General features: G+C 49.3%; 1 protein-coding gene and 1 long non-coding RNA gene across 3 annotated transcripts; both read left to right on the forward strand.

Annotated features, from left to right (window-relative positions):
* The first annotated feature begins 1086 nt into the window (after nt 1–1086).
* Nucleotides 1087–27727, forward strand: LBH (LBH regulator of Wnt signaling pathway). Of its 2 annotated transcripts, none has more exons than XM_025927400.2 (3): nt 1087–1337; nt 3944–4046; nt 25070–27727. In XM_025927400.2, exons 1-3 carry the CDS (start codon nt 1312–1314, stop codon nt 25256–25258), a joined length of 318 nt encoding a protein of 105 aa, XP_025783185.1. In that variant the 5' UTR covers nt 1087–1311; the 3' UTR covers nt 25259–27727. The 2 variants fall into 2 exon arrangements, with proteins under 2 accessions (XP_025783185.1, XP_086556417.1); XM_086700291.1 differs by lacking the exon at nt 1087–1337 and adding an exon at nt 3584–3618.
* LOC147582324 (uncharacterized) lies at nt 11331–14974 on the forward strand. The gene is made up of 2 exons (XR_015248978.1): nt 11331–12282; nt 14293–14974. It is a non-coding gene; the product is annotated as an uncharacterized LOC147582324 (long non-coding RNA).

Below are 27727 nucleotides of genomic sequence, written 5' to 3' on the forward strand. Positions count from 1 at the left end.
CTTCCTCAAATTCCCTGTACACATATAGATAAGGGTTCTAAAGCCATTTTACAGGAGTTTTTGAAGCAGAGGTGTGAAGCAACGCGCTCCAGCCACAGAGGGGCAGACTCCCATCCTGGCTGTGGGGACAGCGAAGCCTGACCACCTGGACAGACCCCTGGAGTTGTAATTCTTGCGCAGCGTGGGAGGGGTTTGGCTGAAGCTCTTTGTTTCTGCTCTTTGCAGCAGATCTGGGAGCCAAGGATGGTGGGGTGGGCTTGCGCAGTGCCCACCTGCACCCCATGCCCCGCGCCACGGTGTGTGTAGGTGTCCAGTGGAAAAACCCTACGACGACACCACATCCTTTCTCACACAAATAAAACCCTCCACGGATCTGCAGGCTGCAAATCAGCCCCTCGCAAGCTAACTCTTCTCCCCAGCTTCGCGTCCCCTCCCACCTTCCCACCGCCTCTTTTTCAGCGGTGCTCTAATCTCCACGCAGCTTGCCAGAGATGGAAGGGACGCGCCTCCCGCGCAGGGATCGAGGTGTCGCGGGAGAGGCCTAGTTTGGGGGCTGAACGCCGAAAGAGGAGTCCCGAGTTCTGGGTTGGGGACGAGGAAAGGGTGCAAAGGAGGGCGCTGGAGCCAGGCATCCAGGGTCGAAGGATGGCGCCCTCCTACCGCGCAGCGCGGCCGCCGAGCGGTCACGTCCGGAACCCGCCCAGCGCCCTCCTCTAGCCCACAGTCCTCCTCCCGGAGCGCCCAGGGGACTGTGCAAGGAGGGGGGCGCGGAGAGGGGCGCGGACGCCGGCGGGTTCGTCGGCGGGAAGCGGCGTTGACATTGAACTCCCACCCTGGTGCGTGCGTGTGTGCGCGCGCGCGTGTACACGCGCGTGTGTGCGTGTGTGAGTCGTGGGGAGGGAGGCCGGCTAGAAGCAAACCACGGCCTTCGGGGGAGCTGAGCCTGAGCGCGCCCCCGAGCCGCCGCCCGCGGGAGCTGCGAGAGCTGAAGCCATTCATGATTTTGGTGACGTTATTCCAGGAGTGGGTGAGAGGGGGCGGGGTCTCCCGGGGCCGAGCCACGCCCCCCGCCCCTATAAATACGGCTTCCCGGGCTCTTTGTGGGGCCGCGAGCTCGGTGGAGAACCGAGAGCTCCGTGTGCTCTGCGGACGCCGCTGGCAGCGGGGCTGTCTCCGGAAGGCGGACCCGTGAACGCCTAGTGCTTGCGCTCGGCCGCCGGCCGCGCCTGTCTGCGCCCCTGACACCCTTACTCGGGACGCAGTGACCGTTTTTAAGTCACAAGGGCGTGGGTCAGCCTCCCCTAGGACTTCATGTCTGTATATTTCCCCATTCACTGGTGAGTATCCTGCGCCCTCGGCGGGCATCCGTCTCGCGGCCATGGCTGCGGGGCCCGGGCTCCTGCTCCTGCGGGCTCGGGTGCGAGGGCAGCAGGCGGCGCGGACGCCCGCACTCGCCCGCCTCCCAACCCGTGAAGGAGTCAACGTCAAGGTTGCAAAGGTGGGGGTGGGGGGAGGGGGTGCCGAGAGCATCCAGACAAAGGGAGTGAACTCGAAGCCGTCACTTAAGTGACGGCTGCGAGGGTGTGTATGTGCTGGCGGTGGGGTGGGGGTGGGGGACCAGGAATCAAGCTTGAACCCCGCTAATAAAACCCTAATGCAGAGGGCTGCAGGAGGCACGCGCCCGGGCCGGCGCAGGGGGCTCCAGCTCTCCCCGGGCCCCTCCCCTTTTTCTTTTTGTTTGCATGCAAGTCTCGGCGTCGAGGCCGGCAGCCGCGGGGCCGAGCTGGTGCAGCGCGGGCGGCTTTTGCAGAGCTTCGAGGGGTGGGGAAAATTGCTCTCCCCACACGGAACCCGGTTAAAGCCACAAGCAGCAGTACAAGTACACGCTGCACCCTCTCGGTCTCATTCCTCTCTATAACCCGTAAAACGCGATGCGGCTTTGTGGGGGCCGGGACTGGGGCTGGGGAGCCGCCCTCGCCGGATGGGCTGGAAGAATCCGGGGCCGGGCAGGGGAAGGAGGAGGTTCGCAAGGACCGGGGATCTGGGCCGGGAGGGATGCGCCGCGGGCGCCGCGCTGGTTGCGGAGCGAGGCCCCCAGCCGCGCCGGCTGCCGCTTCCTTCCTGCCTCGGGGAAGAGGAGGAGCGGCCAGGGGTCGAGCACTGGCGGCTTCGGAGCTCGCCTTCAGGTGCGGGCGCCGCTGACCGGCTCCGCGGGCTCCCGCTCGGCGCGGTCCTGCTCAGCCCAGAAACCGGAAAGTTCATGCTTCTCGCTTCAACTTTTCGGGCCCGCGCCACAGCCCGGAGCGAGGAGCGAGCGCCGCTACACCAGGCAAGGGGCTGGGTGGGCGCTCTTCGGGCCCGTTTCCTTGGGGGTCGGCGGCAGCCTTTCCACGACCCCGGATGAATCTGCCTTTGGAGTCCCCACTTTTGACCCTAACCCTTGCCCGAAGCCCAGCATCTTCTGTCTCTCCTCCCCCACGCTGGCTCTGTTTAGGGACATGAACTCTCCAAACAAAGTAAAAATTCCCCCACCCGTGAGGCTTGCGTACCCCCCTCCTGATGCGTGCCCCTTCCCTCCCACTTCCATGCTGTGTGAGCAGCAGGTGCCATGTGGGTGAGACTTCCAAGGCAACTGGAGGCTTTGTGCCCCTGACCGCCCAAAACTTGCCAAGGTGGGTGTCAGGGCCCATCAGGGTTATTATCCCCTGAGAAATGAAGGGAAATAAAATAATTGGGAATTATTTCATAGTAGATTAGCACTTCATAGTTTGCAATGGTTTTTCTCCCCCCCAGAGATTAGCCATTTAGCATAACTGTGGGATATGCATTATTAGCATCATGGTAAGAAACAGAGCACCTGTGGCTCAGAGAGGTTAGGTTACTTGTTCGAGATCACACAGCTTTTGAGTGACAGAGCTTGGACCAGACCTCCTGCTTCTGTTCACAAATCCAGCGCTCTTTCTACTCTATGTAGTCATCATAAAATGAAGAAGAATCTAAGGAAACCCTGCTTCCTTAGATGCAGTCGGTCTTAAAGCCTTGCCTGCTTTCTTTTTTTCTAACAATGTGTAAAGACATGATGGTGAAAATATTGGGTGTTGTGTAGGGCGTACACTGACTTTGGTATGTACTATTTGGCACTGTGCACTCGGGACCCCATAGGTGCCCGTGGCTTGTGTGGGGATAATGGAACATTTGTATCCTGCTTACAGAGTACAAAGCACTTTCACATGTCAGCCATTGGTGGGCCAGCTTGGCCCCTCTGGAAATTTCCTTTGCAATCAGAGTCTGGGCATCTTTAAGGCTTTTAATCCAGGGGATGTTTTTCAAGCTGTGAGCTTGCAGCTGCTGTGGCTGGGCTAGGGAAGGGGATTGGATGGCAGATGTGACGCTTGCAGGAAGCTGACCCCTTGGGGCTTTAAGTGGGATATTTTGCAAAAAGGAACACCAGAGAGAGAGAGAGAGAGAGAGCGTGCGCGTGAAATTTAGCAAGGCAGCATTATTGGACTTGGTTTCCCTGAGGTTGACCTGTTATCATTATGTAATAATAACATGCAGTTCTCCTAGACACGGGTTGAATTGGTTTTAATAGAGACAAATGGACTCAGATACCTACTGGTATGGTTTTTTCTGTTCTGTCACTTAAAAGAAAATCCAGAGTTGCTCTGTGCCAGTGGGGACTTGTACAGGAGAGGAGGGAAGAGAGGTTTGCCAGAGAGGTTTCCAGGCAGTTTTGGGGCTTTGTTGGTTGAGACTGAGAGCCGTGCTGCCCTGGGCTTGTACGGCACTTCCTCAGGGTGTGAGCTTGTTTTTCTGTGAGGTCTGTTTTGAACACCTCTCATCCTGCCTCCAGACAGTCCCCTGATCTGACAGCAGAACGCACCAAGGATAGGAACATGAAAGTGCGTGTGTTTGTTGACTTTTGGTCTGGGTTTCTTGGCAGCCCTGACTACCTGAGATCTGCCGAGATGACTGAGGTGATGATGAACACCCCATCCATGGAGGAGATTGGCCTCAACCCCCGAAAGGATGGCCTTTCCTATCAGGTGAGTTCAGTACTGGGTTCATTCTGGCTCTTCAGAGCCTGGCAACTTCTGCTGGGGCTGGAGCAGACGTGGTTCTGCATCCCAGTGCCACTTGGAACTGCTATGTGACCTTGGGAAAGTCCCCTAATGCCAGTAAGCCTCAGTTTCTTCACCTGTAAAATGGGGCAACGATAGTCCTTACTGTGGAAAATGGTGGTAAAGATCCAACTTGATGAGGTGGTGTGGAGAAAGCATTCATAGTGCCTGGGACACACAGTAAGGGTTCAGCGAGCATGAACTGACGTCATTGGTTAGTCATGCTGGCTGCTGTGGACCCTCCCATTCACAGCAGCAAAGGGGAGACGTGATTTGTGCAGTCAGTTCAGACCAGAACTTCCCTTCCCAGCCAGGCCTTGGGCAATAGAAACATCACTGTTGAAGGGTAGCTTATGGGCAAAGGTGATCTGGTGGAAGAATATCTGTGTCACATGCTGCTTTCTTCCTCAGATTGATGGTTGACCCGCTGATGCTAACAGAGTTAATGTTCAAAGTACTTAGTATTGAGGAGAACTGTCCCCAAAGGCAAGCTATCTCAGGGATGTGACTGCTGGCATGTAGATTAGAGTTCATCCTGTGTGATGGATCCAGAATACATAAGAACTCAAAAAGTGGCCCAAATAACACCTTCAGATTCTTAGCACAGTGCTCTTCCTCACCTGCCATGCCCTTGTGCGCTGGCCTGGCCAGCTACACAGCATCTTCAGATACCTCTGGGACAGTAGACTGTTTCCATATTTCCAAGAGGAGTTCCTAGGTTATTGCACGTGGGAGAGGAAGGAGTCTGTTTTTAAGGGAAGACCTTGGTGCTGGGAGCATTGGCGCGGGGAAGATGAATAGGGTGTGATGGGCCGGCCCATTCAGCAAATACTAACAATGTCTGCTGTGAGCCGTGCACTTTGCAAATTTACTCGTTTACTCTTGACCGTAGCTCTGAGGTGGGAGTTCTTGCTCCGTTTAACAGGTGAAGAGACAGGCTCAGACTGAGTAGACCTGCACTCCAAAGCCTTGCTCTTCTGACATGTCGTGTGTCTGTGCCTGGAGCTGGTCTTGGTTAGAATCTGGACTTGCTCTGGCTAGTCATTCTGTAGAACCATTCCAGGGCATTTGTTTTGTAGAGGAAGAAACAAATAGAAAGCTGCGGGCGTGTGAGGGTGATGGGGGGTGGGGTTGTTGATCGAAGAGCTGAGATGAAAGCTAAGTCTGGGTAAGGTAACTTGGTAGGCGACACACTGGGAGGTTCAAGAAGGCCCCTTTGTTTTGTGTCAGTCTGGCCAAGCCCCTTTCATTGGCTGGAAATAAGTATTCATGTGGCCTGAGGAGATGAGGGAAGGAGGGGGAATACCCTCTCCTGGTTGGTTTTATACCCTCCACCCCCAGAGAGGGTCTGAAACAGACAATCAAAGGCCCCACAGCCTGTGGGAGGGTAGAAGTTTCCTGGCCCACCAGCCAGGGTGTTTTTGGATACCAGTTTCCAAGCCACTGAATCAGACCGAATCTCTCTGTGGTTACAGGTGAGACCTTCTTTCAGTTTTGGGTTTTAGATTTCCATCACAGAACGTTTCCAAACACAGTCAGGATGTCTTGTGTGTGCCTTTTATATTCTCCTTCTGAACATGTCCCAGGGTGAAGGGCCACTTCCCAGAGGGCTGTTGTCTCCACCTTCAGGCCATTCTGCTGGATCTAAGGGACAGGTAAAGATGGCAGAAGGGGCTGAGCTCTGGGTGAGGAAGGCCAAGCTGAGATTGCAATGGCAGGGGGAAAATAACAAAATTGCCTCTGGGCTCCCAAAATGTCATGATGCGGCCTGAGAAAAGGGCCTGAGATCTTGTCTTGTGGTGCTGGCCTGAGGGCCCAGTTCTCACGGCCACTCAGGAAATCTGTTCCTGCTACCTGGGTGGGGGCAACTGTCCAGTTCCAAGATCTCTTACCTGGAACTTCAAAGCACTCTTGTCACAAGATTTCAGAAAGATCCTCTGGTTGCCTGATGAAGAGAAGGCGGGGGGAGGGTGTAATCTTTAACCAGGCCACATTTACTGGGCATTGGCTGTGTGCAGTGCTCTGTGGGCGGGCGCTGCGCCGAGGGAAACCAGCATGTGCACCATAACTGGAACATAGGCAGTCTGGTAAAGCAATGCAAAGCCATGGTCAGTCCAGGTGTGGATGGCAACGAGAAGGCTTGGAACGTCCGACTTGGGGCTGGGCCTTGAAAGAAAATTAGGACTGCAAGAGAGCACCTCCACCTCTAACCTAACTTTGTTGTGTGTCCCAATACCCCTTTGGTTTGTCCCTGTTTATGCCACGTGTGGGGCTCTACAGCGAGCTGATCTGACAATTGTCATATGACCGATATCCTCTGGGTCCCCTCAAAGCCAATGTCACCCAATGAAACGCATTCCCACCAGAGCTCTGGGGATTGGCTGGGACTGCGCTGGCTGGATAGCTCATCCTCTGGGCTCAGATCTGGGGCGGGACATCTCAGAACTCTGTTCTTGGCATTCTTCCTGAGGGTAATAATAGTACATGGCTTTTACCAAGACCTGCTTTTCCAAGGAACTGAAAGTGGGAAGGAGACATCAATCCCGACTTGGCAGATGAAATAGAATCTCAGGCTTGTGATTCGACCTTGAAACAAGGTCAGAAAATAAATAGGCACACTGGACTTTGTCAGTCATTCCCCCACCTTCCAGACCTACCCAGAATGAAGCTTTCCTAATCTTTCTGCCCCAGATGGGACCTCTTTCTTCTTTCAACACCTCTGGCTGGTGTGCTTTGAAACGATGCTTCCCTAGGCTTTGAGGATGCAGGTCCTGCCTGACCTTCTCCCTGCCCAGGTCTCTGAGGGCAGGGGATGCCTTGTTTCCCTCTCTGTGCCCATCAGCCATCACCTCCCCAACCCAAGGTGCCTGTTGGCTCCAGGCTTTCACAGAGCAGGTGCGAAGTGGCTGGTGGTTGTTCTGGTGAAGTTGAGTCTTCTGATCCTAAAGCTGGCCGTCTTCACCTCTACTTTAAGGTTTTTAAAAGGGCTGCCTCAGCTCTTGCCTGTCAAGGCTTCAGATAAATGCCTTTTTATCCTCTGAAAAGTTCAGGTAAAGCCCTACCTCTCGTGCCTAGGATGATAGTGTCATTTTGTGAGCCTGTATACAAATCTGCGGAGCCAGTGCCTTGGTGCATCTTAACTTTATTTAGAGAGTCCGTTCCGTATGTGAAGTCCATGTCTGTGCACCCACTTGGCATGAACCAGGACACCTGGCTGGGTGGGTGAGTAAATGGTTACTCGAAAGTCTGAGTACCTGTTGGGCAGGCTGCGGGTAGCAGTCCGTTCACTGGGGCTGAGCGGGAGGGTCCCCGGGAGGACATTTAGGTCCCCAATTGCTGCAGCTGCCTCCCTGTACTGTAGCTGTGGACCCCCTCTTCTCTGACCCACCCGTGGGACAGGAATGTCTGCTGCCTACACCTTCTTACTTTCCCCAGTTCAAGGAAACAGGTCAGCGGCTGCCTGGCGGGGCCCTCCCTGGGCTCTGGGGGCTCTAAGGATGTAGCATTTTGGAATGCCTCTCTGGCTGGGCCTCCTTTCATGCTGCACCTGAATCGGCCCAGGTCCTGTGTGGGGAAGGGTCCTGAGAGTTTGCCTATAGACACTGCCACTGCCATGACACAAGGGCTGTGGGCATTCTGGCCTTGCTGCCTGACTTGCCCCCCAGCATAGTGCTGAGACTTCTGCGATTGCATTGCCCTCACTAAGTTCTAGACAGAGGTATGGCTCCTTGGTTTTCTCTGAAAACTGCCCCTTCTAAAGCATCCGGACCGAGATCTGATAACTCTGTCCTTCCCTAAGCTTTTTAAATTCCTCTGTGATCAGCATGCGTGTCTCTTACTGGCTGTCCTTCGTATCCCTGTTGCTGTTCTTGGTCACGTACTCCTACCATTTGACATCCATCCGCCAGTCCGCTAGGCAGCGGGCTCTCCTCGGGGAAGCCGGGAGGATGTGCCGTAAATCAGAAGGAGCTAGCTCTTCACACACCACAGCGTTCTGCGTCCTGTGCTTTCCCTTTGATCCCCTGAGCTCAGGGCTTCCCTGCGTCTTCCCCGTTGCTTCCTAAGACAGGAGGGAGGGATATCCTGGGTTTGGCACCATAGCGAGGAGGGAGAGTGGGGGGCTGACCTCTCGCCACAGTTCTGTCCTTTGCTTCTTGCAGTCTGAGAGCCTGAGAGCCTGAGTGTTAGCTCTCTTCTATGTGCAAGGCCCAATGACAGCCGACTCCCCCTGCTCGCCCCCCTACCCGCACCCTGCACCTACCACTTCCCTTTATCAGAAGCAGCAGCTCCTGTCTCAGCCAACAGGCTTGGGTTAATCTCTGAAGTCAAGCAGCAGTTCAGAAACACCTTCTGTGCAGAGCCTTTCTTTATGAAGACCCCTGAGCCTGGCTCTCCCTGGGTGTCCCCTGCTGTGCAAACGTACAGGTGCAGCAAGTGACTGGTTGAGCTTCCTCCCCAGGCTCAGCCCTCAGAGAGGCTGGAGCTGTGAGTCCCTGTCTCCGCTTCCCACAAGCCTCTGCTCAGGAGGCCATGCCTGGTGACTCCTTCACCAGCTCGGTCTCTTCCTCCTCATGCCCCTGTATCCCTTCCCAGTTGTGGTACCCCACCATGTTTCAAGGGTTTTGGAAGCCCTGCTGAGTGGCCTCACGGAAGTCCCATGGTCACTAGGAAATCATCATCTTAAAAAGCCCCCGATTGTCCCTGGAGAGAAATAAAGCTAAAATTGCAAAGCATTTGGCCGGAGATATCCAGCCATGGACACGACATGTTGCCGGAATCACAGCAAGTTTTCCTTTTTCATTCCCCACTCCCTCCACTCCGCTCCCTCTTAGTACAAATCTTAATAATGTGATGCCAAACAGCCAGTTAGGGCCACAGGGTGTAGCAGGAAGGCTTTGTTTCCGAGTGGGTTTGTGTCTGCACACGCAATCTCTCTTCGAGTCAGTGCTCACCCTGTTCATATCAACTCTAGGTTGTATGAGGGATCCAGCACCTTCCTTTTTATGCCCAAAGCCTTGACACACACGTTGTGTTTACAGTCTGGAATGCCCCCCCGCCCCGGGTTGAGGCCTGCAGAAGGCTGGAATTGGTCCCCTGGGGGATTCCCCCGCCCTCGCCCCCCCCCAACACACGCGATGTGGTCACAACGGTGAGTCTGTAGCACGGCCAGGGAGAGAACGGGCTTTCTTTGCTTTCCTGGCCAACGTGTTACATGCTAGAACCAAGCAACCAGCCTTCTGTCAAAGGGCCTGTGTCAGGCCTGACGCCTCTCAGGTGGTGATATGTTCATCGCTGTGCAGCGTGGGGGGCTGTGTCTTACTTAGACTGCTCTGTTCCTATGGCGCCGGCCACAGTGTCCTGTGAACAGCTGCATGGTGAGTGCTGAAGGATCGATTGGACCTTCCTCTCTCCCTTTCCCACTACCTCGGCTGTCCCACGGCATAGATTTTTATAGGATCAGCACCTTCCTGACATGGGCGCAGTCTTCCAAGTTGAATAGAAAGGAGGATTGTACCCTTAGGGAAAGGGGTGAGTTTGGGTGGCGAATCTTGCCTCTGGAGCCAAGAGCTATTCCTGGGTGTCTAGTGAATGTCCTGAAATGATCTTTCAGGCCCGAGTCCTGAAATAATCCTCAGAGGATATGAAAACAGGCCCTCATTCACATGGGACTCAGAGTTGTCAGGGTCTTACTTCTTTCCAGTCTCTTAGATGCTGGACCCTTCTGCTACCTCTCACTGCCCCGCTTGCCCTTCCCCTGTCCCTGAGCCCACCCCGGGAGGGTTCTTTATCGGCAAATCAAATCCTGCTTCTGCTGCTTCCCCCCTTGGCTGGGGGAGGGCTCCTTCCTGCGCAGACCTGGGGTGGAAAAAATTAAAAGTTGCCAGAAGTTTCTCCAGACTGTTGTTCAGCTAGCATTTTGAATTTATAAGGGAAGTTTGGGCTCCTTTGCCCACCCCCCACCCCAACTAGAATCCGTTGCCTTGCTGGCACTGTCGGAAGGTCCTTTCTTAGGTAAACTGTAGAGAAGAGGCACCCAAGCATTTAGCCAGGGCAGCACTGACTGCTTGCTGCTCAGCCATGAATTTTATTGGAGCCAATGGGAAGGAAAGTTCTGGATCTTCACCCAGAGTAGAAATGGCCTGAGCCAGGAGGGCCTTCACAAATCTCAGTTCAGAGGTGTTAGATTTCTAGGTCTGACTTTATCCTAACTTGAATCTGAAGGTGGTTCCCAGACAGAATTAATAGTATACCTTGAATTCACCTTCTGCCTTTGCTTTGTAGAACACTCATCCACCCTGCATTTGAGAGGCGTCCCTGCTTTCCCAAATTCCTAAATGTTTTCTCCAGACACGGCCCTGTGTACAAGCTCTAATTTAATAGATCACCATTATTAGCCCAAGGGGTGTGGGCAGCACTGAGCTCAGCCACTGATCTCTGTGGACCGACCCCGAGGTGCCTGCTGAGACTCATATACTCATACATGTGTGCACGTGCACACACACATACACACACACACTCGCAGACACTCACATGAACAGGTGCGCACGCGTGCACACAAACACACACTCACACGCACTCCCTCATGACCAAAAGGGCAGATGGTGGAATGTTAATAGTGGTTGTTTTAGATTGGAGTGTTGAGATAATAGGAAAATTTTCTCTTCCTTTTCCCTCTTCCCAGTTAGTTTATATTTTCACCGATAAAGTACGTATTTTATTGTTCTTTCGCTTACTCCTCAAATTTTAAAAGTAACCTCTGCCCGTGATGGAATTTTAACTTTCTTTAACCTTTTTGTTTTCTAAATCATCATAACCCCACCATGCCTGAGTCACAGCTGTTCACATTGTAGCAACTTTTCCCTTCTTTTCCAGCGCACTTGTATTTTCACGTAGCCAAAATCACAGTTGTGTTGTGCCTTTTTTACTTCACAGTGTATAAGTCATCAGCATCACATCATTACAACTTGTCTTAAAAAGGCTTTAAAGCCAGCAGTTTTAATAACTGAACGATGTCATGTCCCACAGTTACAACATGATTCTTTTTACCATTCTGCAGTTGTTGAAAACTTTTAGATTGTATAAGTTTTTCCTCCTATAAATAATGTGACAATTTATACATAACTTTGTATATAAATCTTTGTCCATAGTTAATACTATTTTCCTCAGAGTCTTAGGACAGAGTTTTAAAGTCAAAAGATGCTCTGTGTGTGTGTGTGTGTGTTATAATTAAAAAGGTAATATTTATTCCTTTTAGAAATTTAGAAAAATTTAAAATACAGAAAAATCCACCATATTTCTATCACTGAAATATTTTGGTATGTTTGCTTCTAGTATTTTTGTATGTCTTTATGTTAAAAAGACAAAATTGAGACAAATATGTATATTTATTATATACATATAATACAGAGAGAGTGTATACATACGCTCTAGTGAGTCTTTTTTTCACTTACTATAATTTGTGACTGTGTCCATTTGTTTTTCTTTGTAAAACGGTGTTTCATTTCGTGATGTGCCACTTCTTACTGCTGAATCTTTGGTTGTGGCGTATTTTGTTCCTACAAAGAATGCTGCTCTGAACATTATTTTACATAAATCTCTGCACAGGCCTGATTTCTTTCCTTGGAATAATTCTTGGAAGTACAGCTACTGATTCAAAGAGATTCATTGAGAATTCAAAGAGATTCAACATCATTAAGCCTCTTGATTATATATGACCTTAAAAAACAAAACAAATAGAAGTGTTTATCAAAATATAAGCTTTTTGTCTGGAAAACTCTAGCACACAGAATTTCAGGGGTGTAAAATCTGTAGAGTGGGATCATGGAGGAACTTTGTGGGTAGAGTCAGAAAGGTGTTTGGTTATTTCAGAGTGTTTAGATGTTGTACGTCTTCCTTTAGTTCGTTAATTGCTTATTTTGAGCAGAGATGATAACAATTAATGATGCTTAGGCTGTATTTAGCCAGCATTGCAAAATAGCTGGTGATTATATTTTTGTCCCATTGTGGGTAGATTGACACACTCTGGATTATAGATATAAATGGGTCAGTGATTGCTCTCCTTGTCTCCTTTATTAATGACATTGGAGCACCACATGACCTTGAGGAAGACTAGTGAAGTCGCCTCTGCCTGGAGACCCATGAGATTTGGATGGACATTCAGGTAGTCCGTTAGGCCATCTTGGTTTTCTGGGGCTCCAGGTCTGGCTCATGGAATGGTCATGGTTTAGAAATACTGCTTCAGAATTCAGGAGGGACTGTGCTCTTAGAAGTAGATCTGAATATAATGGAAGTTTTGGGCGCAGTGCTCAGGGACTTTTTACCCAACAACTGTGCAAGCCTCAGCTTCTTGGCAACAAGTAAACAGCCTACGCCGATGTTCCAGTAGGATTCACAGACTAGTCAATTTAGGTGTTACTCGGACAAACTTCACAAATGTTAGTATATTTTCATGGTTACCGCCTATGACAAGCAATACTAATTTTCCATCTGTGTGGTGATACTGTTTCATTTTTTAAAAATATTTTTTAAACAAATGAGTAAGGAAAAAATATAACTGAGCCATAATGTGTATGTGGACATGGAGGGATAAATAATTTCAGTGGTGTCCAACTTCCCAAGGCTGGCACCACTATTGTTATCAAGAAGGAATTTCTTTTCTTCAACCGTTGTATCCTCTTAGATGAAAGCATTCTTAAAGATCAGCTAACACTCCATTATGATTTCCGTATTTCTTTGGTCATTTGCCCCCTCAGATGTGACAGTTGGAGCATTAGGATCCTTCCTGGCTATTTTCCTTGGCACCCTAATATTAGAGGTTTTCATGCCAAATGACTTCTTAATGATGTTCTACGTATGTACTACTTGATGTTTTAACAAAGTGTTAACACCAGAGGACAGCTGCCCTGGGGTTCACAGGAACTTTCCAAGGGATGTGACAGCGGAGAGCATTTTCGGGAAACCTATTTCCACATCTTCAGCTTCCTTCTGTTGCTTTTCTAACATTGCATTTCCTGAAGACGGGCTTCTCCGGTTTTCTTTCCCTACCTTTCCTGTCAAGATTGCCTTCCACCCGTTTTATTTTTTTATTATATTTTTAATGTTTGTTTTTGAGAGAGAGCACAAAAAGGGGTGGGGCAGAGAGAGAGGGAGACACAGAATCTGAAGCAGGCTCCAGGCTCTGAGCTGTCAACACAGAGCCTGATGTGGGGCTTGAACTCACAAACCGCGAGATCATGACTCAAGCCAAAGTCTGACTAACCGACTGAGCCGCCCAGGTGCTCTTTTCCTCCTCTTTTATAAGAGAAAAAGACTTGTGTCTTGCCCTCCTGAATCTTTTAAGGTACTTTCCCCAGGGTGTTGAAGCCCTGAGGGAACCAAACAAATGGGCCATTCAAAATGTTACTGACTGGGAAGCTCCATAAATCCCACCTATCTATCACATTAAGAAACCAATAAAAAAGATTACTTTTTGTATGTAACAATTATTTGTGGTATTTTATTGATCAGTTACATACTAATAGCTGCAATGAGCCAATCCAGATTCTTTTTTTTTTTTCCCTAACAGGCCTTAGGGTCATTTGATATACAAATATTAACTATCAATTTATACCCATAAATACATTTCTTTACTGCAGAGAATATGAGAAAACCTCATGACTAAAAGCTTCTATTAAGTTAAAATTCTATAGAACAGTAGAATGGAGAAACATTTTCAAGCAGAGAAAAGGATAAAATTTAAGAGCTTGTTTATGAGTTTTTTAATGGGTGAGGGTTGACACCAAGTTGCTTTGGTGTTTATAAGGCATTGTGTACAGGGGCGCCTGAATGGCTCAGTCGGTTGAGCGTCTGACTTTGGCTCAGGTCATGATCTCTCAGTTCGTGAGTTCAAGCCCCTCGTCTGGCTTTGTTCTGTGCTGACAGCTCAGAGCCTGGAGCCTGCTTCAGATTCTATGTCTCCCTCTCTCTCTGCCCCTCCCACTCACACTCTATCTCTCTCTCAAAAATAAAGATTAAAAAATTTTTTTTTAAATGCTTATACAAGGCATTGGGTACATTTAAAAGAATGGTATAAATGTTTTATTTTAAAACGTTGATGTTTATGATATATCAGAAGTTTTAGGTGTCGATTTAAAAATGAGTGAAATGACAGAATTTTTCAAAATTCTTTTAGAGAGTATACAAACAAAAAGTGGAATCCAATCGTGACACTCTAGCATCTCAGACATGGGAGCGCATGCAACAGTGGCATGACGTTGGGTCACTTGGGTGCTCTTTGGACACAGCCGGTGATGTGGATTTCCGAACCTCTCAGAGCTGTAAGATTATGGACTACAAATCTGGATAACTGGTTTCTAATCTTGGCTTGGCTTCTGTCTGTGTCGCCTAAGGAAACTCACATCACCTCTTTTGGCCTTGATTTCCCCATCTCTAGGGGAGAGGGCTGATGCTATTACTTCTGTTAGACTGTTGTATGATGAGGTGAGATCCTCCACCCTGATCCTAGATCGATCCACCCTCTGGAATTAAAAAATCTGCTCTCTTTTCTTCATGTCTGCCTTCCGGCTGTTTGAAGGCAGCTTTATGTTCCTCTCAAATCTTTTCAGTCTGAAAACATACTGTCCTTCAACCTTGACTTGTGTGGTCATCTTCCCAAGGGTGCTTTTTCTTTCTCTAGGTCAGCAGTTCTCGAATGTTTTGATCTCAGTCCCTTTTCCATTCTTAACAATTATTTAGGACCCCCGGAGGTATTTGTTTATGTGGATCATATCTTTTGATATTAAAACAGAATGTGTAAAAATTTTCTGTATTAACTCCTTTATAATAACAGTAAAACCAAGGTGCCTGGGTGCTCAGTTGGTTGGGTGTCAGACTCTTGATTTTGGTTCAAGTCATGATCTCATGGTTCATGAGTTCAAGCCCTGTGTCAGGCTCTGTGCTGGCAGTGCAGATCTTGCTTGGGATTCTCTCTGTCTCTCTCTGTCTCTCTGTCTCTCTCTCTCTCTCTCTGCCCCTCCCCTGCTCGCTTTCATACACACGCTCTGTCTCTAAATAAATAAATAAGTAAATTAAATTCTTTAAAAAAACCAGTAAAACCAAGTGCCTAGTTGGTTGGGCTTCCAACTTCAGTTCAGATCATGATCTCACAGTTCATGAGTTTGAGACCAGCGTTGGGCTCTGTGCTGACACCTCAGAGCCTGGAACCTACTTCAGATTCTGTGTCTCTCTCTGCCCCTACCCCACTCAAGCACTGTCTCCCTCTCTCTCTCTCTCTCTCTCTCTTTCAAATATAATTAGAAAATATTTAAAAAACCCTATTTTAAAATAACTGTAAAACCATTGCATGTTAATATAAATAACAGTTCTTAATAAAGACAGATATGGGGCGCCTGGGTGGCGCAGTTGGTTAAGCGTCCGACTTCAGCCAGGTTGCGATCTCGCGGTCCGTGAGTTCGAGCCCCGTGTCAGGCTCTGGGCTGATGGCTCAGAGCCTGGAGCCTGTTTCCGATTCTGTGTCTCCCTCTCTCTCTGCCCCTCCCCCGTTCATGCTCTGTCTCTCTCTGTCCCAAAAATAAATAAACGTTGAAAAAAAAAAAACAGATATGTTTTCAAAACCAAACTAACATAAAAAAAAGTTTAGTGAGAAGAAAGGCATTGTTTTACATTTTGGCAAACCTGTTTAATATTTGGCTTAACAGAAAATGGCTAGCCTCTCATGTCTGCTTCTGCATTCAATTTGTTACAATAAGTGTTGGTTGGAGTAAATAAAGAAAATCGGGCCTATGCAGATATATTAGAAAAGCTAACAAAAGGAAGAAATATCTTAATAGCCTTATTCAGATATTTTTCTTTCGTATTTCACCAAAACTCAGCAAGTGGTAGTTTCTTAAAGGTTAGTAGCAACATGCTACAAAGTAGTTGTACTCTTACATTAAAACCCAGTAGTCTAGGGGTGCCTGGGTGGCTCAGTCGGTTGGGCGGCTGACTTCGGCTCAGGTCACGATGTCGCGGTCCGTGAGTTCGAGCCCCGCGTCGGGCTCTGGGCTGATGGCTCAGAGCCTGGAGCCTGCTTCCAATTCTGTGTCTCCCTCTCTCTCTGCCCCTCCCCCATTCATGCTCTGTCTCTCTCTGTCTCAAAAATGAATAAAACGTTAAAAAAAAATTAAAAAAAGAAAAACAGTAGTCTGTCTTACACTTTGAATGAGTCTTTTACCCACGTTTGGTTTTGTGATGCGGTGCATCGGTCATTTGGAAGACACACGTTCGCTGAACAAGACAGGTCTTCCAAATGTTGACACGTGTCATTATAAAATGTCAAAAAGTCACATTTGTTCATGTCTTTACTGGTCTTATCAGAAAGTCTTCAAGTAATTAGGAAGCTGACAAGGTTATGGTGGCTGATATGATTTATGCTTGAAAGTTTGATTTTTATCATTGGTAACAAATATTAGTCATTTTCCATGAAGTGACATGCTTGTTTTGTTCAGTTTTGAGGACATGTCCCCCAAATACCCAAGTCAAAATAACCATGGTTTGTTGGGCGGTCATTTTTTTCAAGTAACCATGGTGTTCTGTGGAAATAGTGGCTAGTTCAGCTGGCAACTCCTTTGCACGCGTGCTCTTCCTTGAGATGTGCTCTGAAGTACAGCAGCAGCGAGCTGTCTGCCGGCTTTCCATTTCATCACATAGAATACTAAAGCAACATGTACCTAAGAGTCAATATTTAGGAGCACCTGGGTAGCTCAGTCAGCTGAGCGACTGACTTCGACTCAGGTCATGATCTCAAGGTTCATGAGTTCAAGCCCCGCGTCAGGCTTTGTGCTGTCAGTGCAGAGCCTGCTTTGGACCCTCCGTCTCCGTCTCTCTCTCTGTCCCTCCCCCACCTTCTCTCTCTCTCTCTCTCTCAAAAATAAATAAACACTAAAAAAAATTAAGAGTCAATGTTTAATAAAAGTTAAGTTATACAGCTTTGTCAACGATACTAAGTCTTTTTTTTTTTTATTGTGTGCTGTGGTAAAGAATATAATACCTATAAGTACAGTTTGCTGCTACACCATTCATTCTTGCCAGGGTGCCATCAGTTTCACCCACCAGTGTTCCTTATGCCATTAGTGCAGGTGTCAACACAGAGAGAAAGGCAAATAACATCTTTGTATTAAAATATTTTAACCCCATGTACACTCCTTCCATGAAAAGACCTTGGGATATGAGCTTTGAGAATGGCTGCTCTAGATTAAACAGAAAGACTATGTCTGATCAGAGGACAGCAGGGCCATCGCCTCCCTGTTAGTGTAGACAGCCTCTAGGAATACAGCCCTGTTTGTATCCATGTTGTGGCATCAATACTGCAGCTCTGACCAACTAAAATCTCCAGCAGGTCTTTTATAGGACCTGCTATCAAGCAAAACTTCCTATTTGGGAAGAAAAAGTAATGTTTTTAACTCAAAGAAAGATAGGTATATTAGCTGATGACCCCACTTTGTGACAAGGTGAGTTGGAGATGATGGGTGTCATCCAAATGGAGATGTTTCACAGAAGTCGGGAAAGTGGAAGTGCAGCTGTAGGTTGGGGAATCCTCCTCCTCTGATGGACAGGAGAAGCCAGGAAGCTGAGTCTGAAGAAAAGCCTAGGATGATGCCTAGAGCAGGGGCGTAAGAATCAGGAGACACTGTGAAGCCGAAAGCCAAATGACCTGGTAGTGTGCCACAGAGGTGGTGGTTTTGCATGACGGCCGAGCTAAAGCCATGGGGCAGGGCTGTAAGGGAATCCTCAGAGACTTGAGAGACTTGTTTCCATGCAGGGATGTCTTTGGGAGCCATGTGGTAGGGGTTCGGAAGGGACTCCACACAAGGGTGGGATGGCTGTGGGACTAGGCCAAATATTCAAGACTTTTGTCTCCAAAATGGAAAATGAGGGAATGGTTGGCCGCCTCAGTCTAGGCTTTTTGAGAGAGAGTAGGTGTGGCTCTGGGACATTTGGCTGTACCAATGGAGAGGGATGAAAAAAAGCTATCTGTCATCCCTAGAGGCCCAGAGATGACCAGGAGGCAAGTCTTCTTTCTAAAGGGCAATACTAATATAGTCCTTAGGATGGTAGGATGTGGGGATTTGAAATCATCTATGCCAGATAACTGCAGTCTCTTTCTCACTGCCCTGAAGAACTTTGAGAGAAGTGTTCTTTAACATTCCAAAAGCCCTGTCAACTCACTGGGCCCAGAGTTATCAGCAGCAATTAGTGCTAATTAATTGGAATTTGGAACTCTTGACCTGCAGGATGGGTGTGTGTTTGAGAGATGTTTATGAAGGATGGTGTTTATCTAGAGGATTTCCTTTTCTTTTAAGTTTCGGGGCTGGAGGCTTAAGCATCTTTAATCCAAAGGAAGGAGATCCAACAGTTGTTACAAAGCCTTAAATCTCTCCTCAAGTCTCCCATAGGATTAGAGACACCGGAGAAGGGTAGGAGAGGGTGAAGTGGATATTCTGTAGTCCCAGGCCATGGGGATTTGAGCATAGTGAAAGTGTCACGGATGGAGAGAAGGAGGTGACTAGCATCCCAATGGAGATGAGACTTTTCTTCCTCCCTGAATCCAGTTAGGAACCACTCTGTCCCTTTGCTATAATTCTTTCTGTTCTTACCAGCCACGTTTCACTTTGAAAAGTCATTAAAATGCAAATAACGATGATGATGATGATGATGATGATGATGGTGATGATGATGGCGGCGGTGGTGGTGGTACAATAGCAGGAGGCAAATGTTTCAAAGAACATACATATTTCTTGCCTTTGCATATTGTTAGGGGTCAAAAAGCAGGGTGACTTTTCATTTGGATTAGCTGCTGCTCATTCGTTCAGCCCTTGGCAGAGCAGGATGCTGGTAGAGATCTGCCCATTGTTATAAACCAGCCCCTCCTAGGAAGGAATAAACACACAAGGCCAATCCATTGTTTTTCTCCAAGAAAAAGAAGAAACCCGGACTTAGGGAAGCTGAGAGGCAGCAGGCCCCTAGAAAGGTCTGTGGGGGTGGGGTGGGGCATGATGGGAAGATCACTAGCTACAGGGAATCCACTGAAGACTAGACTAGGTCCTGGACCAAGGCAGTGGCTTTCGTTCCAGCTGGCCCAACCCAAACCCTGGGAAAACAGAAGCATTGGGAGGGAAGTGATAAAGTCAAAATCCTTTCTCCATAGAACCTGGCCTAGAATTGTGAGTGCACACCCAGGAGTTCTGCTCACTTGTGCCCGTCCCAAGCAATTGGGACTATTGACTTTTCAGTCCCTCACTCTAAGCGCTCCTTGGGGACTGCAGTTTTACCTGATAAGAACCATTATTAGGAATTCCAAGTTTACAGAACATGTTCACACATACTGGTATTTGATTCTCTCCAAAGCACTATAAGATGGGAATGAACATTAATCCCAATCTATAGATGAAGAGAAGAATTCGGGAATCGGCCACCACAACTTTGAGTCCCTTGGGTACCATGCTGGTACTCAACATGGAGCTGCATGTAATCATGCCAACGATACTATAAAGCAGAAATTCCTTCCTCATTTTACTCTGGCAACTGAAGCTCAGAGAAGTTAAAATGACTTGAGCAAGGTCACAGAAGTAATAAGAAATGGGGGACAAAGTAAAAGCCAGGTCTTAACAGACTTCTGGCCTACCACCTGTGGGAATGGCGATTTTCCATTGCAGGTTTGAGGTTGATTATCCCCGCTCTGGAACCCGAGAGGGGAGAGGCTCACTGGTTTTGTGTTCAGAGGCAGATCCCTCCCAGCGCCTTGGGGACTGCCAGGTTATTCACCTCAGGGCCTCTGCCCTCCCTCCCCTCTCCACCCCACCTCATCCCTCTGTGACAGCCCAGCACAGAGAAGCAGGATGCCCAGGCCCCTGAGGTCTCAGCTTGCAGAGCTGGTAATTAGCCCTTTGTATCCATTTAGCCACCTTTCATCTCCTGCATTGGCTGGTGTCCGCTTTCCCTGTTAGCATCTCTCAGCTCTTTGCCGAGCCCTCCACCCTCTTTGTGGCCAGGTCTTGTGAGTCGTTTGTCAGGAATGATGGCTGAGGGACGCGTGCACTCAGGGGAGGGCCTGTTCCCACCAGAATTGCTCACATTTTCCATCCCAGGTGCCAGACATCTCTCTTCTCTCCCCACTGCAGAGGCAGCCAGGTTTAGGTCACCTGGCTTAGAGGCAGACAGTTGATAGCTAGGACCCCAAATTTCAGGCCTTTGGAGATTTGATATTAGCTCTCAGTTCCCCTCCATGGGTGAAATGGGAGCCGACTGAGCAGCAATTCTTACATTCAAGCGAAAAGCCTTCTAATTCCTCACCCCCAACCCCAGACTACTCTGCTGTGAGGCTGCCCATGTTGGTCCATCAACCAAACATCCTGACAGTTTTCCTGGACCAGCCTGTTTTCCTGGTCCTCGTATTTAACTATTTATGTTTGCGTTGCCCAGTGCAGTAGCCACTAGCCACATGCAGCTATTTAAATTTAAATTTATATTTACATAGATAAGTCTATACTGATAAAAGTTAAAGAAAATTTAACAATTTAGCCTCATCTCAAGTGCTCAATAGCCAATGTGGCTACTGGCTACTGTTAGTACAGAGACAGAACATTTCCAATATCACAGAAAGTCCTAATGGACAGCTCTCATCCATACACCCAGAAATTCCAGTATATTGGCACCCAAACTACATCTCACAGACCATTTCTTCCTCGTAGAGGGTTCTAAAGCTCCCTTGACCTTTCAAGTGAACCCATTTGAGTTCCCAAAATGTCAGGGCTTGTTGGGATGAGAGGCCACCTGGAGAAGTGTCCTCTATAAAATTCACTCGTGCCAAGTTTGAACGCCTGCTGTTTCCCACACCGTGGGACACACAGGATCCGGCCGGGATGCTGTGTGTGCACTTCAACACTTCACTCCATTTGCAAAGGAAGGAACTTAGTGTCTGTTAGTTTCATCCAAGCCATCAGCTCCGGCAGCCAAGCGTGACAGTGGGATAGCTGGATGTGGAATCCAATGTCGGCAGAGGGAGGGAGGGACAGGGCTGAGAGACTCACAGCTGGGGATGGATACTTCTAGATCTGCCCTGCCCTATGCAGGGGGGTTATGGTGGGAAAGGCTTCTCAGAGCCTCCCATCTTCCTTTCTGGACCTCTTGAAGATGAGTCTTTGCTGCAGAGGGAAGAGAAAAGGATTTTTTTTTCCCCCTTCCCTAGTCCAGAGACAAGGGGCACATTGGGGTAAGAGGTTGAACCAGAAGCAGTTTCTTTTTGGAACAGGGGCCGTTCTTTATTCCCTGCCAGTTCCTGCAGGCAAACAGCATGCCAGGCTGGCCTGCCGCCCCCGGCCTTACCTGTCATGTGCTTGGCAAGTCTGACTTTAGTCCTTTTTTCCACTGCCTTCCCTACCCCGTCAAATTGCAGTTGCAACCTCTCATTTTTCTGCTGCCTAGATGATTAAAAAGCATGACTTAGTGGAAAAATCTCGACCTCCTTAGGGTCAGCCTCTTAAGCAGCTGTCGGAGATAAGATTGTGCTGGCAAAATGCTCAGCAACACTTTGCAAGGCTTTCTGTCTGCATGTGAGGAAATGAGAAACTGGTCTGGGCTCATGTTTGTCTTTGGAGACAGCTACAATTTTCAGAGGCATAAATTGGCATTATTTGATAATAAAATAAAACCTTTGATGGAAAGGTATGATTATTATAGTGATTTTTTTTAATGCAATTAACAGGCTTTGTAAAGGAAAAAAAAAATTTTAATGGCGCCTCCTTTGAGCCATTCAGGGAGCAAAGTTCTCTGGCATCTGAACAGTATCAGAAGTTCAGTGCTCAGACTTCCCCCAAGGACTTAAAAGACTTAATTGTGCAGCTCCTGGTATGAAAGGCATTGTTTGGAGTTATTTTAATTACCATGTGAGTATTGCCGCCTCTTGCTTGGAGATTGAATACTTACTGTAGTCTTGTTGAAACGACTCCAAAGAGGACATTCCAGTTTGAATTCAGCATATGTCCTCAAAGCATTTTATCATCTGTGTGTTTGCCAAGAAGTTGTACACATCTAGTGAGATGTGAAGGTCGCTTCGCTTCTCAAAAGGAGAAACTGAGTCACCAGCAGTCGAGAGGACCCGATTGGGGTTATAGAAGTAATGTCATGGACGTAGAGAGAATTTGCAGTCTGTGGCTCTGCACAATGTGTTATCAAATTTGAGGTTCTACAGGTCTGAGTTCAGGTCCCCATTCAGCCACTTCCTAGCTGTGTGGCCTTGAGTAAGTCCCTTGCCTTCTCTGGGCTTCAGTTTCCTCATCTATACAATAGGGATCACTACTTCATAGGATTGTAAAGGATGAGATTCTGCCCACCAAATGTGCCTGGCTTATCTTCTATTACCATCATCATCATTTTAACATTACCCCCCACCCTAATTTTAAAGACCTATTCCCATCCTGAAACGAAATGACATGCTCTCCATTCTCACTGTCCTCCTCCTCCTTCAGCTGGCCTTGCTACGTCTTGTCCCTTTCGCTCTTACTTGGCTCGGGTGATCATAATTAGAATCCAGTTGCTGGGATGTCACAGGTAGGCCCAGCCCTGGGCTTGAGATCAGAGGGAAGAGGCAGGGGCCCAGGTCCATGCTGAGCCAGGCGGCCATCTCCTTTTGATATGTCATAGCTCTGTCTCAGGTCCTGAAGATTTAGACCAACTGTCCAGACTGGGAAGCTCATCTTCTAGACCTAGCTGCCCAGAGGTCATCCTTGCTCCTAAGCTGGAGTGTCTAGCAGCTGAATGGGTGGTTAAGGCCCGGAGTCTTGCCCACTCTCCCTGGTCAGTTTTCTATGTGTGAAACGGGCATCCGTTCACTTTGCAAAAGGCACAGGCACTGAAAACAGCAGATCTCGGTTTGAATCCTAGCCGTTCCATGGGTCCCACAGAGCCCGGGGTCTCTCTGCACCTCCATGAGGGGATGTCTGAAAGAGCTTTGAAAACGGTGGCGTGCATTCCACTCGTCAGGCTTCCCCTTGCTCAGTCCCAAAGGTCATTCACAGAAGGCACCTGTGCTTCACCCCCATGGACAGACTCCAGCTCCATGCGAGAAGTGAGGAGGGGCCCAACTGGGCCCCTCGACCCTCTCCCTGCTCAGCACATCAGGTCTGTGTGCACAGCACAGCCCAAGGGCAGAACTGCAGGGCTGGCCCCATCAGGGAGAGAAAACCTAGAGCGTGGGTCCACTGTCCCCATGCCTCCTTTCGCCCCAACTAGTCTAACCCCGCCTCTGGCTTGTTTTCCTCCTGGCTGCCATTACGATACTTTTTATGAGCCTGTTAAGTCTTTAATGATGCCTGGTTGTGCAGCTGGCTTAAGGCTTAATCCCCAGCAATAGGGCTTTATTGGATAAATGGTTAATAATCACTTGTCTGCAGGGATTGGGGAGGTTTTGTTGAGGCCCGTGATTCTCGGAAGCCCCACGTGGCCTATGACGTGGCCTGCGACATGGTCTGTGACTGAGACGGCAGTGCTCAGGGCTGGGGTGCTATAAGATTGGGCATCACAAAAGCTGGGAAGGCCTTGAGTTTGTAGGAGAGCATTTCTGCTACCTCCTGAAAAGAGAGGACCCTTGTTTGCTGACGTGGGCCTATCTTGATCTGCGCCCGGCTCGGGCAATCTCCAGTCTCTCTTCAAATGTGTGTCTGCACCCACTCCGATTTTGCTTTCCTTTCTCTTGCCATTAACAAGGTGTGTGACCTTGAGCAAGTCTCTGGGCCCCTCTGAGCCTTGGTTTCCTCATCTACCAAATGGAGAGACTGGAAGAGGTGGCTCTGAAGGCGCCACATGGCTCTCAACATCGGTGTTCTGTAAGCCTCAGTGTCCCAGACGGAGGCGCCTCTCTCCCGCTCTCGGGCGTGTCACCGAAGGCTGTGGATGGCAAGGGACCAGCAGCCCATCAGATTAAGTACTTAAGCTGCTGGGCAGAGAATTGGGTCAGCTGTAGTCATAAGGGCAGTGAGTACAGAGGGAATCCGCAGAGCCCCTCGTGGCCCTCGTTTTTATCCCCTGGGTTGGGATTTCTCCCAGCTCTAGGCAGGACACACAATAGGCATTTAAGAAAGAAGCCTCATTGGCGGGACTCTGAAAAGACTCTTCCAGGTGTAGAACCATCAAGGAGCCAGGAGTTACTCACAGGTGAAAACAGTGAGAACAGAATTCTTCCTGGCTTGCCTGTGACTGGGACCTGTCATGCCCTCAACCCTGATTTGGCCCTGACTTTATAGTTGCAGCGAGATCAGGACTCATCTGTTTGAGGGGCAGGGTGTTCTGGGGGCCTGGGCACGTGGGTCAGACGGACCTGGGCTGGAATCCCATTCCACAACCACTCATTTCCAGGCTGTATGGTTGGGGCAGCCTCCTTCTTCAAACCTGAGATTCTTCAAGGTAGTATCAGAAACCCCTATTTTTCCAGCACAACTGTATTAGTTCCAAACTATATATGTAAAGCACCTGGGAGCTGGCTTCTACTAGGTGCTGATCATTACTCTGGGAGGAATTCACTATTAAGGTACCTGTGACATGCTTTAGACTGAGGCGGTAACGTGCTGGCTGCAGACAGGTGTGGCTTACTCTGGGTGACATGATTTTGAATTATTTTATCTGGAAATAAAAGACAAGAAAAGGCACGAACAGAGTGGCACCACAAATTTGGTGGCACTGCCCTGAAAATTTGCAGCTTCGGGATTAATGTCTGCTGAGACACAATTTTCTGTGTTGGCCCCAGGAGCCTCTCCCTGACTCCCGCCTTAGGGCTCCCTTCCGGGATCCTGAGAGCCTGGCACGGTGGCTGGCCCTCCGGAGGGGCTCCGTTCTGCATGTGTATGTGAAATGAAAGAACAGGATTTCTCTTTTCCGGTACTGTGCGTGATCTGACACCTGCTCTGTTTTTCTTCCAGATCTTCCCCGACCCGTCGGACTTTGACCGCTCCTGCAAAGTGAAGGACCGCCTGCCCTCCATCGTGGTAGAGCCCACGGAGGGCGAGGTGGAGAGCGGGGAGCTCCGGTGGCCCCCCGAGGAGTTCGTGGTCCAGGAGGACGAGCAGGACAACTGTGAAGACACAGAGAAAGACAACAAGGAGCAATAGAGTCCCCGCCGCCTCCCTGGGGGCCATACCAGACGGCATCTGTCCCTGAACTGTGTTCTTTCCCATGGAAGAAGGGAGTGAGCCACAGCAGTTCTGAAAATGTCAAATGATGGCTTCCGTTTTGCACCTGCAAATCACTGAGTTGGTTTTCTTTTCTTTCCTTTTCTTTTTTTGAGATGCTGGGCAGTGGAGCCCTCTGCGACAATTTGCAAGGCCTTCTGAGAAAGGAAGCTTCGCAGAGCAGGGGTGGGGGGGGGGGGTGCGGGGAAGTGGTGCATCTTTGAGATCGGTATCTGAACCCGGAGCAGGCTAGAGGCAGCAGTGGGATTCCAGTGCGCTCCGGGGGTGGGGGGAGGGATGGGGTATGTGCACCACGAGCGAGGAACATTTGGGGTAAGAGAGCAAACAGGAGAGGAAGAGAAAAGACACGTTTGAAAGAAAGCATCCAGCAGAGGAGTGCAGCCAGGAAGTTCCCCGCCAGCAGCACTGGGGCATCAGAAAACAACGTGTTCATCTCTCTCTCTCTCTCTCTCTCTCTCTCTCTCTCTCTCTCCAGTTCTGCCCACCACCAGCCTTTGCTTTTATTTTGGCTGTGTTGGTCTGTTAACGGGAGGCAGAAAAGAAAAGCAGTAGAAACCGGCTGCCTGCAAAGCCGGCCGGAGGTGAGGCGTGGGCAGAAAGGACTCCCGGCTACTCCTCCACCCTCGCTCCAACCGTGGCGTGGCCGGCTCACATACCCGCTGTAATCTGGAAGTTTCTTAAGAGGCAGCGCTCTTCTGCTTTTCCCTTTTGCGCACGCCCCTCCCCCCCACTGCCGGCCCAGCCCTTTGGGACTAGAGGGAGCGCGTCCCACCCTTGTGGAAGGACCGGGGTGGACTCTTGGACGCGAAGGTCCCTGCCCCCTGCTCCCCCAGGCCTGCTCCGTTCTGAGAGAGGCACAGAGCTGCGGGACCAGGCCGGCCCTCCTTCTCCTTGACACCCACCCCTCCCCAGCCCCTGGGCATAGCAGTCAGGCAGAGGTGGTTCCCAATCTCAGCCAGCCTGACCAGCAGAGGTACCCACTCCCATGTGGGCTCCTGGCCTGTTTTTTTTTTTTTTTTTTTTTTTTCTTTTGGTGGGAGCGAGTGGAGAGCAGGAGAGGCTCCTTCTGTTTCCTGTTGGGGAGATGAACTTGAATGGAGATTCCAAATCTGAGACTTAGCCGATGGGGGTAACAGGGCTCTCTTGCAGCAGTTTGAAACTGAAGGTGTCATGAGATCCCTGGCTTGTCCTCGCGATGTTCCGGATGCCGGTGGGTGGATGGCACGGTGATGATGATGAGGGAGCACTAGGCATTGGCCCTCATCCCTCCCACCTCTCCCCTGTCCCCTGCAAGGGCACGGTTGTGCGAGAAAGCTAGCCTTGGACTTAGAGCTTCTTATGGTTAAGAACCATCTGGAGCAGCAGGCTGCAGGGCACACTCTTCAAACCTCCTGTAGCTCACAGCATGAGTGTGCAGCCAAGAGGTGAGCTCGAAATCCTCCTGGAGGCCAAACGGCCAGCAGAGGCACCCTGCAGCTCTCCAGTGGGTCTGGGTGGACCGCAGTTTGGGACTTGTATATAGAGCTGTATTTAATACCTCAAGGCTAGCGTGGTTCTGGGGAGCGGGTGCAGGGGGATGAGGGTGTGCGGTTAACACCTCAGCAGGATTCGGTTCTGGGAAGCTGACGCCCAGCCCCCACCCCCCGCGCCCTGCCCCCTGTGTTGTCTGCTTGTGTCACACACACCGATGGCAATAACTTCTTCCAGCTCCTCGGGAATGGGCGAGGCCTGCAGCCCGCACTGCCAGGGCATCCCTCATGCTCCCACTGGTCCTGTTCTGGCTGCAGAGAGTCCTCCCTCCCTCATCCCGCACCTGCCTCCCTTTGTGGATGGGGCCTTGCCTTTTAAAATCCTGTGTTTCTGTGTCCCTTTCATCTGCTCCTTTCTCTCATCTGTCCTGGTCTTGCCGTGTGCTAGGAACGTGCTTGTAAACTGCATAACAAATCTACTTTGTGTATATGTGTGTTTATGGGGGTGTCTTATTATTTTGCTGGTCGCTAGATACCTTTGTACGACCGTTTGGAGTCTGAGCAGGCCAGGGGCTGACAACTAAAGTCCAGGGCCTGCCGCGGCGAACCTGTTGGAGGGACCCAGCCACTCTTAGACAAGTGGCTGAGCTCCTATCTGGCCTCCTGTTGTTTTTTTTGTTTTTTGTTTTTTGGTTTTTTGTTTTTTTTTTTTTGTTAAGTAACTTGTGTGTATTTCTAACTGATCGTATTAAAAAAAAAACCCTAGTATTTCAGTAAAAATGCCTGTTGTAAGATGAACCTCCTGTAACTTCTATCTGTTCTTTTTTGAGGCTCAGGGAGAAACTAGCATTTTTTTTTTTTTTCCAAACTACTTTTTGTCACTGTGACAGTTGTAAATAAAGTTTGAAAATGCTTTCCA

The sequence above is a fragment of the Puma concolor genome, chromosome A3 (genome assembly GCF_028749965.1).
Source record: "Puma concolor isolate L17-30 chromosome A3, mPumCon1.1.hap2, whole genome shotgun sequence".
In the NCBI taxonomy this organism is placed as follows: Eukaryota; Metazoa; Chordata; class Mammalia; order Carnivora; family Felidae; genus Puma; species Puma concolor.

Bases quoted from the DNA above. Each gene is read 5' to 3' on its own strand.
- LBH (XM_025927400.2), top strand. From the start codon at position 1,312: ATGTCTGTATATTTCCCCATTCACTG. The intron at 1,338-3,943 runs GTGAGTATCCTG...GTTTCTTGGCAG, and splicing joins GTATATTTCCCCATTCACTG to CCCTGACTACCTGAGATCTG. The intron at 4,047-25,069 runs GTGAGTTCAGTA...TTTTTCTTCCAG, and splicing joins AGGATGGCCTTTCCTATCAG to ATCTTCCCCGACCCGTCGGA.